This window comes from Myodes glareolus, chromosome 9 (genome assembly GCF_982192425.1).
Source record: "Myodes glareolus chromosome 9, mMyoGla1.1, whole genome shotgun sequence".
NCBI classification, from domain to species: domain Eukaryota; kingdom Metazoa; phylum Chordata; class Mammalia; order Rodentia; family Cricetidae; genus Myodes; species Myodes glareolus.
Window position 1 is genome coordinate 28,227,552 of NC_142034.1, and position 13,897 is coordinate 28,241,448.

At 52.2% G+C, this 13,897-nt stretch overlaps 1 protein-coding gene across 22 annotated transcripts in view; it reads left to right on the top strand.

Annotated features, from left to right (window-relative positions):
- The window catches only part of Cacna1g (calcium voltage-gated channel subunit alpha1 G), a 64,785-nt gene that overhangs the window by 36,047 nt on the left and 14,841 nt on the right, over nucleotides 1-13,897 (top strand). For 6 of the 22 annotated variants that reach the window (XM_087910071.1, XM_087910073.1, XM_087910079.1 and 3 more), the window contains 12 exons: nucleotides 165-249; nucleotides 331-527; nucleotides 3,803-4,234; nucleotides 5,036-5,136; nucleotides 5,306-5,429; nucleotides 7,111-7,179; nucleotides 7,344-7,528; nucleotides 8,434-8,560; nucleotides 10,078-10,203; nucleotides 11,068-11,157; nucleotides 11,596-11,809; nucleotides 13,806-13,859. In XM_087910071.1, the coding sequence (XP_087766197.1) occupies nucleotides 165-249; nucleotides 331-527; nucleotides 3,803-4,234; nucleotides 5,036-5,136; nucleotides 5,306-5,429; nucleotides 7,111-7,179; nucleotides 7,344-7,528; nucleotides 8,434-8,560; nucleotides 10,078-10,203; nucleotides 11,068-11,157; nucleotides 11,596-11,809; nucleotides 13,806-13,859 (1,804 nt within the window). The remainder of the gene's footprint in view (nucleotides 1-164; nucleotides 250-330; nucleotides 528-3,802; nucleotides 4,235-5,035; nucleotides 5,137-5,305; nucleotides 5,430-7,110; nucleotides 7,180-7,343; nucleotides 7,529-8,433; nucleotides 8,561-10,077; nucleotides 10,204-11,067; nucleotides 11,158-11,595; nucleotides 11,810-13,805; nucleotides 13,860-13,897) is intronic. The other 16 variants (XM_087910072.1, XM_087910080.1, XM_087910077.1 and 13 more) reach the window with 3 other exon arrangements.

The window sequence follows — 13,897 nt, forward strand, 5'->3', positions numbered from 1 at the left end:
CCAGCCTGAGTGGTCTGGCCCATCCCCATGCATGCCTCATGTCGTGGTTGCTGGTTCCTGTGGTCTGCGTGTGGTGTGTTCATGTGATGAGAGGGAGATCTTGTCTCAGGCTGATGACACCTGTCTGGCCAGGGTCCTAATGATCCACCGTTCCCTGACCCTAGGGAGATGCCACCAAGTCCGAGTCAGAGCCCGATTTCTTTTCACCCAGCGTGGATGGTGATGGAGACAGGAAGAAGCGCTTGGCCTGTGAGTAAAGGTCCTGAGGGGAATAGCCTCTGGCCCCGAACCTGCCTGGATGGACTCAGGATCTCCCCTCTCCTCCCGCAGTGGTGGCCTTGGGAGAACACCCAGAGCTACGGAAGAGCCTTCTGCCGCCCCTCATCATCCACACGGCTGCTACACCAATGTCACTGCCCAAGAGCTCCAGCACAGGTGTCGGGGAGGCACTGGGTCCCGGCTCTCGCCGCACCAGTAGCAGTGGGTCCGCTGAACCTGGAACTGCCCACCATGAGATGAAGTCACCGGTAAGGGATTGTACGTCGGTGCCCCACTGTGGGAGATAAACAGGACATCAGGATGACGGGCTGGACAGATGAACCAGGGCTAGGGAAGCAGTGTTCTTACCCAGCACCCCTGTTCTCTTCCCGTGTGACCCTGGGCAGGATTAACTTTTCTGGGCCTCTTCTGTAGATCAAGGATGGGGTACACATTTCCCCTTTATACTTAAACCCTCATTTAGCTCCTGATACCATGCTATATTCTGCTGTGGATATCGTGAATGAAATATTTACTGGCCAACTACTGTGAGAGAGGTACCACCGTTGCTTCCATTTCACTGATAGAGACCCCGGTCTCAGGTGGCTGAAGTGAGTGACGAAGCCAGTTTTATAGTGCAGAAGACTATACTTATACTGTCTTTTTATTTATTTTTATTTTTAGGCCTTTACCTCTAATTTATTATTATTTTACTTGGCATTTTGAAACAGGGTCTCACTACATAGCCCATGCTGGTTTTGAGCACATGACCCTTCTGCCTCAGTCTCCCAGAGTACTAGGATAAGAGGTATGCATCATCAGCCAAGACTTTATTTATTTATTTATTTATTTATTTATTTATTTTATTTTTCTGAGAGAGGGTCTCCCAGTGTAGCTCTAGCTGCCTGGAATTCACTAGTAGACTAGGTTGGCCTTGAATTCACAGAGCTCTGCCTACCTCTACCACCAGGGTGCTAGGATTAAAGGTTCATATCACCACATTGGCTAGCTAAGAGTCATTTTTTAATTGATATATTATTGTATATGTTTATGTAGTAAAACGTGGCATTTGGTGCATGCGAATATGAAATGATGTAATGATGTTATTAAGCTGATTAATGACTGTAGCATCTCACATACATTTTTGTGTCATAACATGTGTCTACTCTCTTATCAAATTCAAAAACTGTATTATGTCATCGCTGCCTATAGGCCCCATGTCACTATAGGTGTACTCCTTTGCTCTGACTGACATTTTGTTCCCTTGGACCAATAGCTCCAAGCTTCCCAAGCTCCATGGGGCACCGTTCAGCTCCTGTATACATTCATTCCTTTCAGAATCCAAACTGAGATCATGGGAAAATCTGCCTCTCCATGTCTGGCTCATTTTACTTAGTATCCTTTTCTCCAAGGTCGCCCACGTTACTGGCAGTAACAGGATTTCTTTTTTTCCATTTTTACTATTTGGATTTAAGTGCGTGTGTTTGTGTGTATGTGTGTGTGCGTATGAACATGTGTGGAGGCCAGAGGTCAGTGTTGGATGTCTTTCTCTATTGTCCTCCACCGTATCTTTTGAGAAAGGGTCTCTGGCTCAAACTGGTGCTCGCTGACTGTCTAGACTGGCTGGTCAGCAAACTTGGGGACGTGCTTGTCTCCACCCCCGACCCGGTGCTAAAGTTACAGCTATGCACAACCTGGCTTTGTCCATGGGTGCTGGCTACCCAAACTCAGGCCCTCATGCTTGTGTGGCAGGGATTTTACCCACTGAGCCCCATCTTCCCAGCCGCCTTCTTTATAAAGGCTGAGTGTTGTATATGTGCCATATGTTCTTTTTCTTTAAAAAATTATTTCTATTTTTAATTATAAATATGTGTGTGTGTGTGGTGTGTGTGTGTGTGTGTGTGTGTGTGTGTGTATGCAGTGCTGTCAAGAGTTCAGAAGAATGTCTTATCCCCCTGGAACCAGAGTTATAAGCAGTTGTGAACCTCGTGATGTGTTCTTTGAGAGAGCATTGTATGTTCATAACCACTAAGCCATCTGTGTAGCCCCATTTTTAAAATCCTCTTGGCTAAGGGATACTTTGCTATTGTGAGCAGTGATGCAATGAACATGAGAGCAGAACTGGGATTTTTTTTGCATAGTGATTTAGAATATTTTCTCTATATACCTATAGTTGTAGAATTGCTGGACTATACAGTCATTCTATTTTTAGACTTCTGAAGATCTTCCATATGGTTTTCCACGGTAGCTGTACTAATTTATATTCCCACCAACAGTGTGCAAATGTTCCCTTTTCTCCACATTGACTTGGACCATAGTTATTCCAACAGGTGTAAGGTACTTAGTGCTTTAACTTGTATTTAGGGAATTTGGAGATGGCTCGGGAGGAAAAGCACTTGCCACACAAACATGAGGACCTGAATTTGAACTCAGGACACACACAGAGAGAGATTTCATATATACACACAGATCTTATACACATATACATATCTCATACACACACACACACCTCATACACGCACATAAATCTCATACACACAGAGATATATCATACACACACAGATCTCATATACATATACACACCTCTCTCTCACACACACCTCATTCACACATACATGAATCTCATACACTCAAAGAGAGATCTCATAACACACACACACACACACACACACACAGATCTCATACACACAAACATATAAAGGTGAAAAAGAAATGATTAGCATTTCCCTGACGGCTAGGATACTGAACATTTCCTGTGTGTATTTGCTTGCAGGTTTTGTTGTCTTTTGAGAAATGTTTACTCGGGTCGTCCATTTACTTTTGTTTTTTGTTTTGGTTGTTTTGTTTTGAGGCAGAGCCTCTGAACCAGGCTAGCACTGACCTTGATCTTGATGTGTAGCCAAGGATAGTCTTGAACTCCTGGTCCCCGTCTCTGCTTCCCTCCAAAGTGCTGGGATTTCAGACCTGCATCATCCCACCCGGCCTTCAGTCGGATTGCTTTGGCAGTGGTTCTCAGTCTTCCTGATGCTGCGACCCTTTAGTGCAGTTTCTCATGTTGTGGTGACCCCCAAACATAAAATTATTTTTGTTGCTACGTTGTTACTATAATTTCGCTACTGTTATGAATTATAAATATACATATCTGTGTCTTCTGATGGTTTTAGGTGACCCCTGTGAAAGTGTCATTCAATCCCAAAGGGGGTCGCAGCCCACACGTTGAGAACCACTGTCTTTCTTGTTATTGGGTTCTTTCTTGCCATTATTTTATGCTGCCTCTCGATAATGACAATATTTATCTCATCAGCTAAATGAAAACAAGTGTTATTGCTGGATCTACTTTACAGATGGAAAAACAGAGGCAGGGAGAGGCTTAATAACTGGAAAGTTGAAACAATGTCTGAACTGAGGCCTTGGATTCCAGACCCTTGATTAACATCATTTCCCAATGTCCATTCCAGAGAGGCTCACAGGCTGGGGATGCACATGAGAAATGATGATCCTTGTAGCCTCAGCTGAGTTCATTTCTCCTCTGCTCACTCCACAGCCAAGTGCCCGCAGCTCCCCACACAGTCCCTGGAGTGCAGCAAGCAGCTGGACCAGCAGGCGCTCCAGCCGGAACAGCTTGGGCCGGGCCCCCAGCCTAAAGCGTAGGAGCCCGAGTGGTGAACGGAGGTCCCTGCTGTCAGGAGAGGGTCAGGAGAGCCAGGATGAGGAGGAGAGTTCAGAAGAGGAGCGGGCCAGCCCAGCAGGCAGTGATCATCACCACAGGGGTTCCTTGGACCGCGAGGCCAAGAGCTCTTTTGACCTGCCTGACACCCTGCAGGTGCCAGGCTTGCACCGCACAGCCAGTGGCCGAAGCTCTGCCTCTGAGCACCAAGACTGCAATGGCAAGTCAGCTTCAGGGCGTTTGGCCCGGGCCCTGAGGCCTGATGACCCTCCACTGGATGGAGATGATGGTGATGACGAGGGCAACCTGGTAAGATCCCAGCGGGGTACAGTGACCTCTCACCCCTGATCTTGAGAGAGGGCAAGTATAAGGGATTTGTCCCCAGGAATGCCCACCCAGCAATCTGACCTCTGAGCAGCCTCTTTCTCTCTGCCACCCTGCAGAGCCCCAAGCCCGCGTGCTTGTGGCCAGGGCTGACTGCTCTTCGCTGTCCTTGGTGGATATGAATGGTTTCAGGCAGATGTGTATGAATCTTTCATGGCCCTCCCCCTGTGACTCAGGAAGACCCATCACTCATCTCTCTAAACTGATCTCTCCCCTCCCCTCCTGTCCCCCTTTCTCGTCTGAACCTCATCACAAGCCTTGACTTACAGCATGTCCTCAGCCACTTCCTCCTCCCCCATCCCATCCACCACCCCTTAACCCTGAAGATGAGCACAAGGGCAGGGATGCAGGACGCAGGGGTAGCCCGTGAGAAGGGTCCGTGTCTCCTCTGCCCAGGTCTATCCGAGCAGACAGCTGTGATGAGTACAGTGTTTGATAACTGATGCAGCTTCCAAACCCAACAGGGAGGGGAGGAAGAAAAGCAGGGAGCTGGGCTGGAGGCTGGAGGCAAGAGACTGGGGATGCAGGGGAGGAGAGGAGGATGAAGGAGGGCAATGCTGGGGCGTTGGTGTGTTGGTGTGTAGGGAGTCGAGAGGTAGTTCTAGAGATAAAGGTAAAGGGCTGGTAGAGGCTGGGAAGGATGGACCAGGTTCAAGACTGCTCAGGAGACAGTCGTTGATGATTTGGAGTCCTGATCCTGCTCACACCCCAGTATTCCTTTCTTAGAGCAAAGGGGAACGGATACGAGCCTGGGTCAGAGCCCGGCTTCCTGCCTGTTGTCGAGAGCGAGATTCCTGGTCTGCCTACATCTTTCCTCCTCAGTCAAGGTCTGTTGTGTCCCTGCCTGGGGATGCCAGCCATAGGGATGCTAGCCATGGGGATGCCAGTATTGGGGATTCCAGCCATGGGGATGCTAGCCTTGGGTCCCAGTGCAAGGCAGCCGGGGTAGTCTGCAGGTGCCTCTCCTTCCAGCCTTTCCCTCTGTCCCTGGAGCAGGTTCCGCCTCCTGTGTCACCGAATCATCACCCACAAGATGTTTGACCACGTGGTCCTCGTCATCATCTTCCTCAACTGTATCACCATCGCCATGGAGCGCCCCAAAATTGACCCCCACAGCGCTGTGAGTCACCAGGATATAAACACGTCTGCTGAATTCTGCTGAGTGCCAGGTTCCACTGGGTTAGCAGTTAGAACAAGAAAAGTAGGCGAGAAAACTCAAACTGTCTCCAGTCTGCCTAAGGTCACACATCACAGACATGGCAAGGGGATAAGCCAGGGCTCCCTTTAGGTCTCTTGGACTCTAGCCTTTGTTTCTGGTCCCATTGCCAAGATGCCTTCTGTGTCCTCTCCTGCCTCAGTTTCCCTTCTACCGGCATAACAACCCAGCTGGGCACTTTATTGCATACACACACACACATATCTATATTTATATGTTTATTCATACATATATATTATCATATCCCATAGTTCTTCTGAGCCCTGTCCTGAGATGAGGTGACACATAAGATTGATCCTGTATGGGCAGAGCAGTTCTGCTTTCCCTGTGCCTGGCCAGGAGTCTCAGTGTCACTGTGACTGGTACATTTCTCGAGGACATCTCACACACACACACACACACACACACACACACACACACACACACACACACACAACACACCCCAAGGGTAATGCAGAGCTAGATGGAGGAGCTACTGCTTGTTCCCTGAGGTCTAACCAAGTCTCAAGCAATTAGGCTTTGGGGGGCCTTTGGAGGGTAGGAGGTACGTTGGTCGCCTCTGCTTGGCTGTGAATCTTTCAGTACTCAGAACAGCAGAGGTCAGAGGCTTCCTTAGCTAGACATCCTTCCCAAGGGCCCAGCCGGTTCTAGGAACTGCCTCTCCCAGCCTGGCATCAGAGCCCTTTCCTCTGGCAGCAGTTCAAGTTCTAGAAGGGTGACGGGGTGGCCCTGTTTCCCCCTCTTGACAATGTGCACCACTTGCTTGAAGCTAGTCAGAGGTCCCCTCACTCCTCCTTGCCGCCCTCCCCGTTGTTGTTCAGATAGTGCTGCTGGGACTCGGTGTCCATCGGGTGGGCTCCAGCCAGGCCAGGAGAGGGGAGAAAGCCTGAGCCTTGGAGGGGCCTGCCCACCAGGACTAAGTGGGTAGGTGAGAGAACGCCAGCACTGGGGACTCCCTTTCCGGGATGGTGCACCCCCTATGCCTGCCTGCTGCCCGCCCAGGACTCCACACACCCTGACACAGTCTCTCTGCCTTCCCACGCTGTCTCCAGCCTTTTCCCTCCATCCTTTGACACCCCCGCCCTTGCCACATGTTCAGTACTGTTGGCCACCCCTCAAGCTCCCCTCTCAGCCATAAGGGCTGACTTCAGCCAATAAACACCAGGGCACTGGGTCACCACCACCAATGCCCAGCATAGGCATAAACGTAGTACCTAGGATAGCACAGTCTGTACCCAAGCACCCCAGCCTGCCCGCTGCACCATTTCTGGGGCTCACAGCAGGAAAGCAAGTGTGTTGGGTAGAATGGCTGACAGGGATGGAGAGCCAGTTAAAACCTGCTCCAGTTTCAAGAAAGAAATCAAGGAAGCGGGGATGCAGAGAGCAGCCTACCCCCTCTACAGCACACAGCCGAGGTTCTTCTGTTCCGGGCAGGGACAAAACTTACCCCAGAGCCACAAGTGAGGCTGGAGGTGATACCGTGAAGTATCAAGTCACGGGAGCTGTTTTGATTTCTTCATGCAGAGCAGATCTGGCTCACGGGTGGGCCTCCTGATGGGTGGTTCCCGCCTTCTCTCTCCTGCAGGAACGAATCTTCCTGACTCTCTCCAACTACATCTTCACCGCCGTCTTCCTGGCTGAGATGACAGTGAAGGTGAGGGGGGTGGGGGTAGCACTGGTTCGGGCCCTCGGATCTCCGGTGGGTGTGGGGATAATAGAACTCGTAGGGAGTGGGTAGGAAGGATGGCCACGGTGGAGGGCAAGGCTGGGGATTGCAGGGAGAGTGGCTAGTGCCAATGATGTGGTGGTGGTCCCCAGGTGGTGGCACTCGGCTGGTGCTTTGGGGAGCAGGCCTACCTGCGCAGCAGCTGGAATGTGCTGGATGGCTTGCTGGTGCTCATCTCTGTCATCGACATCCTGGTATCCATGGTCTCCGACAGTGGCACCAAGATCCTTGGCATGCTGAGGGTGCTACGGCTGCTACGGACCCTGCGTCCACTCAGGTGACTCCCCCACCTTTCCTAACCAGCACCCCCGCAAGGGAACAAAATTTCTTGTGCGCTCTACCTCCTGGCTATGACCCCACAGGTAATTCTGTGTTCCACTTCAGACAACACTCAAGTCACTGTTATGGTCATTTCCCTCCCCACTGTGAGCTCTGCACACTCCTTTCCAGTGCGGCACACAAGGTCCACAGCCACTGCGAGCTCTGCACACTCCTTTCCAGTGCGGCACACACATCTGTACAAGTCAGCTCTGTTGGGAGCACAATATAAAAGATTATAACCCCACCCCCCACCCCATGGCCTCCAGCTGAAGCTTCCCTTAGAGTCCCCTCAGGGTGATGTTCTTGCCGTCCCTGTGAGTGACATATCTTCCTACTGTCTTTTCTTACCTCCTGCCCCCTCAGGGGTCTTCCCTGCTAACCCTCCCAGCAGGGGATCTTCCTTCCCCAGCCAGGCAGCCCCAACCTCCTAACTCAGAATTTCTCCCGAGTGGAAATGATGCCACACCCATGCTGCTCTTTCTCTGTCTGTACCGATCATCTCCTGCCCCCTGTACCTCCCTGCATGCCCCTCCTACCGGCTCCTGGTTGTCATCACCCCACCTAGGCACACTGCAGCTCTGGGTATTATCTCTCTCCTCTTGAGTCTTCTCCACTTCCAGCCTGTTCAGGAAATAATACACTTGCTAGCCTGAGAGTGGAGGTGGAGCTGTGGGAGCTGTGGGTGCCTGTTTGGAGACTGCAGAGGGGGGATGTCCTTGTGGTGGGGGCTCTCTGAAAAGGGGACTTTCACATGGCATGCCAGGAGGGCAGAGTGGATGGACAGCAAGCTAAGGTTAGGGTGGGAGGAAGGGTCCTAGCCGGGAGTGTTTGAGCACCCACCATCCCTCCTCTGCTCTCCAGGGTCATCAGCCGGGCCCAGGGGCTGAAGCTGGTGGTAGAGACGCTGATGTCCTCTCTCAAGCCCATCGGCAACATTGTGGTCATCTGTTGTGCCTTCTTCATCATTTTTGGCATTCTGGGGGTGCAGGTGTGCAGGGATGGGTGGCCTGGGGGGTCTGTCTGGGAGAGCCTAGGGAGTCCCTCCTCTCCTCTTGGCCCTGGGTCATGCTACTGCTGCCATTGTTTCAAATAAAAAATAAAACGTCCCTTTCTTCAGGGGCCTAGGCTTCAGGCCCCTTTGCCTGATGGGAGTTTTATGGAAAACTGGGAACCCTTAGGGTGAACCCCCTCCAAAGGACCCAGTTTCACAGAGGCTTCAGGCCCATTGGTAATTGTAGCCTGTTGTCCCTACCCCCTGTGGCTTGATCACACGTCTTGGTCTGCTCCAGGATCTCCCCCTTTCTTTGCTTCTCTGAGCAGGGTGGGCTGAGTGCCAGGTCTGGGGATCCAGGGCCCAGACAGCTGGGCCAGGTTAACGGAGTGCTGGCAGGCAGGCGGGTGTAGACCCTAGACAAGGCAGGAAGTGGGGGCTGCCTGAGAAACCTGGCTTCTGGCCCAGAGAAGGAACTTGGCTCTGGAGGAAAAAAGAGCCATAGCAGCCTGCAGGGTTCAGCAGACACCCCAGGGAACTGGGGGAGCCCCTCGGCCCATCTTCATCTGCTAGTGTCCCCACTGCAGCTGCAAGGTAGACAGCTGCCTGTTGGGCAGTGTGGGAAGTCCTGGGTGACTGCAGCTACTCTCCCCTCCTTCCTCCTGCTTCTAGAATGCCCACTGTGCTCTGGGGAGGGGCTGTTCCTTGATTTCCTAGAAATTCTCTAGCTCCAAGGACCAGGCTACATTTACCAAGGCTGTGCAGAGCCTCTCTAACCCACCCCCATTCCACATGTGGTCTGGGGCCTCCCCTTTCCCACTTCTCTTGGTTTGGGAGAGTGAGCCATTGTTGAATTCAATCCCATGGGTTTATGTTTGCCCTGAATGGTTCCCTCAGGCCCCTTACCCTCCTGTCCTTCAAATCCCTTCCCCAATACCCCAGCAGGCACCGTCTGGGCTATCCTGAAGCAAGAATAAGCTTTCTAGGCAGACCCAGATGTAAGACCTTTTCTGCTGCTACGGTCTTAGTGAGTGAGTGAAGGTCTCTGAGCCTCAGTTTTTCTCTCTCTAAAGTGGAGCTTATAATCTGCACACCTCATAGTTACTATGAGAGCTAAATGCCCTAGGTCAGTGTGGCCCCTCAAACTTGAGCATCCATCAGAATCACCCAGGCTTCTTGTTAAAAGATTGTGGAGCCCACCGTAGCATAGCCAATCCAATAAGTTTGGGTAGGCTAAAAGAGCATTGTTCTCGGGTGACTTTTGGACCCCCCCTCAATCCGGAGCACCACTGCTCTTGGTGGAATGGTAATGGCTAACTCTCTCTTTCCACGTTGTCCTTCTTCCCTGGGAAAAGAAAGAGGGCACCTATAGGGGAGCTTCCTGTCAGGGTTTCTGTCTGACCCCAGAGGCGAACAGCCCCATCACTCAGGGCATGTTACATCCCTGGACTCAGAGCTACGGTAGGGTTGGGAGCCCTGGGCTCACTCTCTTTCTCCCACATGTGTATGTCCAGCTCTTCAAGGGGAAGTTCTTCGTGTGTCAGGGTGAGGACACCAGGAACATCACCAACAAATCGGACTGTGCTGAGGCCAGTTACCGATGGGTCCGGCACAAGTACAACTTTGACAACCTGGGCCAGGTGAGTGACAGGTCTGGTACGAGAGGATCCTGGGCGGGGGAGGACAGGACACCTCCATCTTGAGTAATGTGTGCCAAGTCAGCTAGAGTGGGCAACCACAGAATCTGGCCTTCAGCTGGCTCACTGTCACTGTGTCCCAGGGCTAGTATACCGGCATACCCCAGTGAACAGACCACAAAGGCCTGTAGCTTGCCAAAGATGAAGGGATGGAGGCTCAGAGAAGGTAGGGGGCTGGCCCAGGGTCACAGGGTCTCATAGTAGAGCAGAGAACACATGTGAGGTTGAGCGCAGGTTAAATTTGATGTGAACCCTGGCACCATCTTGGGTAGTTTTGGGCAGCCGACCTACGGGGACCTCTAATTTCCCATCTGGAGAAGAGTTCAACCTGCTATAACTTGGGATTTGTAATGTAGAATGTATGAAATGTGTATTTGCTTACCTCATTAGGGTCTATTTTTTCAGAGGATCCCTTTTCCTCCTCATTCATGGAAACAGATACATAGACAGTGACGTAGCCAGGCTGGGGCAGCCCAGGGTGGTACGTTTGCCTACCATTCTTGGGAACGTGGGTTTGATTGCTATTACTGCACAAAAAGAAAGTGAGGTGGCTGGTTCCTGCTGGTTTGTTTTGGTTTCTAGACTCTGAGGGCCTGAGGAGCCTCCATTCTAATGAGGCTAGAGACTTAGTTATCTTTCATAGCTTCTGACCGACCATGGGACCCAGGACAGAGTGTTCTCCTGGGACTTGGAAAAGGGATCCCCAGATATTGCCAGGAGGTGCTTTGGTGGCATGTGGTGGGCAGTCTGGCCACACATTCTAGGTTTCAGTCTTTCATTTCCTCTCCTACCCCTCCATCCCCCCAGGCTCTGATGTCCCTGTTTGTGCTGGCCTCCAAGGATGGTTGGGTTGACATCATGTATGATGGGCTGGATGCTGTGGGTGTGGACCAGCAGGTAAGGTGGGGATGAGAAAGGCCGTTTCTGGGTTCAGGTCATTCAGCCTGGGCTGGTTGCCAAGAGTAACCAGGCGAGCATGGGTCAGAAGAACATGCCGCAGCTTTCTGCAGGGCTGCATCTGTGAGCCTTCAATAAGTTTAATTTTTTTCCCAAATGATGAGCGAACAGTTAAAAATTGGTATATTTGGCATGAGAAGCCCGAAGGTCTGAGAACACGGGGCTCCCATTCCCTCAGGGCAGGAGTCAGCAGGCACAAAGAAACAGCTACTGGCTAGAGAGTAGCCATCCTTGCCTGACGCCAGCTCACACCAGTCATTCACCTGTCAGACCCCTGAAGCTATTTAATTCTATACAAGTCCAGCCAAGGTGGGCAGCACCTGAGATGGCCTCCCCGTCAGGCTGAGGTGACCACATGGCCTTCCTGCTCCCCACCAGCCCATTATGAACCACAACCCCTGGATGCTGCTGTACTTCATCTCGTTTCTGCTCATCGTGGCCTTCTTTGTCCTGAACATGTTTGTGGGAGTGGTGGTGGAGAACTTTCACAAGTGTCGGCAGCACCAGGAGGAGGAGGAGGCGCGGCGCCGGGAGGAGAAGCGGCTCCGGAGGCTGGAGAAAAAGAGAAGGAGTAAGGAGAAGCAGATGGCCGGTCGGTAGTCTTTCCACGTCTCTCTGGGTCATGCTTGACCTTGGCCTTGCGACTGCAGGGGGTTGGGAGCTGGGGTCGGGGGCTGGGAGGAGTGCTCCTGCCCCCTTCCTCATCTCCTTTCCTCAACAGCATGTCCGCCTTTAGAGCCTGCATGAAGCAGACCGGGTCAGCTCCATGGGGAAGGAGCTGCCCCCCTGGAGGCTCCCTCGGTCTCAGCCTCATACTCCCCAGAGGATGCCAGGTAGAAACTGACACTCAGCATCTCTGTTGTCTCTCAGAGGAGGGACATCCACCTGACCTGACATTACACCTCCCTGTAGTGGTGTCCAGTGACCCAGGGGTTAGCATAGGTGCCGACTCAGATCAACACAGGCTTGCCCAGAATGTATTCTAACCTCTGTACTTTCTCAGAGTCCATAGCTGCTCAGCCAGGGCTCAAGTGAACCTGCCAAGAGTCAATGGTTGAGAATGAACTTTAGAGCCACAGCCTTTTCCCTTTCTCCAACAAAAATGCCTGGCTCCTTGATGGCTGGTGGTTTTCTTGCCAAAGAAGAAAGAAAAGAAAAGCCGGGCGTGGTAGCACAAGTCTGTGATCAGAGCACCCAGGAAGCAGAGACAGAGGACCACAGGTTCAAAACTAGTCTGGGCTCCACAGTGAGTTTAAGGCCAGCATGGGTTAAACAGTGAAACCCTGTCTCAAAAAGTCAAACAAAGAAAGGAAGGGTAAGAAGGAGAAAATGAAAGGATCGGAAAAGAGGCTTCTCTCGTATCTGGAAAGATTTAAACTTACAGGAAAGCTAAATGACCACTCTTTGGCCCAAGATCACCTCCAGGCCCTGACCTGTGCGCCCAGCATCTCTTGCACAGGGCAGGTGAGGCTTCACGCCTCTCACCTTCAAGCTTTGTCGTGGACAGGCTGAGACACGTGGGAAAGACACAGAGTTGGGAAGGGAGGCGAGCAGCTCTGAAGCTGCTTTGTTTCCGGCGTGTGTGCAGGTGTGTGTGCACCTGGCTCCCATTCGGGGCTCCTGTCTGTCTGGTGCTCTGTCATCTCCATGCCTCTCTCAGTCACAGCCCACGTCCTTCCACGTGTCTCTGTGTGTGGGTTTCAAAGCCTTTGTGTGTCTCCCCGTGTCTCTCCCTGTTTGGTCTGTGGGTTTCCCTCTTCTCCACCCGCTCACAAACCGTCTGCCTTCCGCCGATCAGATGTGTGCCGCGCTCTGAGTTTCCCTTTGGTGTGTGGAAATGTGAGTACCACCAAATAAATGAGTCAGGGGCTCAGTGCCTCTGCCCGCTTGTGCCCTCAGCTGCATCTCCTGCTGCCTGCGGCAGGTGCTTGGAGGAAGGGGAGAGTGCTGAGTTACAGAAAAGGATGAGAGGGATGGAGCCAGAGATGCTCCAGGAGGATGTGGAGGGGCACTCTGGCCTCCAGGTGGCCATGAGCAGGTGCAACTCCCTGTCTCTCACATCCACCCATCACCCTTCAGAGGCCCCCCCTCCTCTACCCAGCTCCGGGTTTGGGTCTGGCCTTGGCTTTCCTGTAGATTCCAGAGCTGAACAGGTACCATGCTCCCACTTCTGCTCCACCCACCCTTGCAGTGAGATGCCTCAACACGGCCTCTGCAGATGGATTGTTTTGGCAGGAGGCACTATGGCCCCTGCCTGACCAGCTGTCTCCACTTCTGGGGTCTGTAGTTGTTCAGGTGCAGCTGAGACCACAGCGGGGGGTAGGAGTGGACACGTCTGTTCTGATGGCAATCTGCCTGCTCCCTTCCAGTACCTTCCCTCCCCTGTCACCCTGGAGAGTTGGATAAAACATTTGTCTTCTTCGGGTGCCCAAGTCTGGGGTTGGGCAGTCAGAAGTGATGGCTATTGCTCAGTAGACCCTATTTGTAGGCAGAATAAGGGTTGGAGCTGAGGGGGAGCGAGCTGCTGAGGGGCCCTGCCCAGCGCACCTGGTCCGGTCAATGACCAATGTCGTGTTTCGTTCTTTTAGATCTAATGTTGGACGATGTAATTGCTTCCGGCAGCTCAGCCAGCGCTGCGTCAGGTACTGCGTCTGGGGTGTGGGTTCATGAGTGTGGGGAC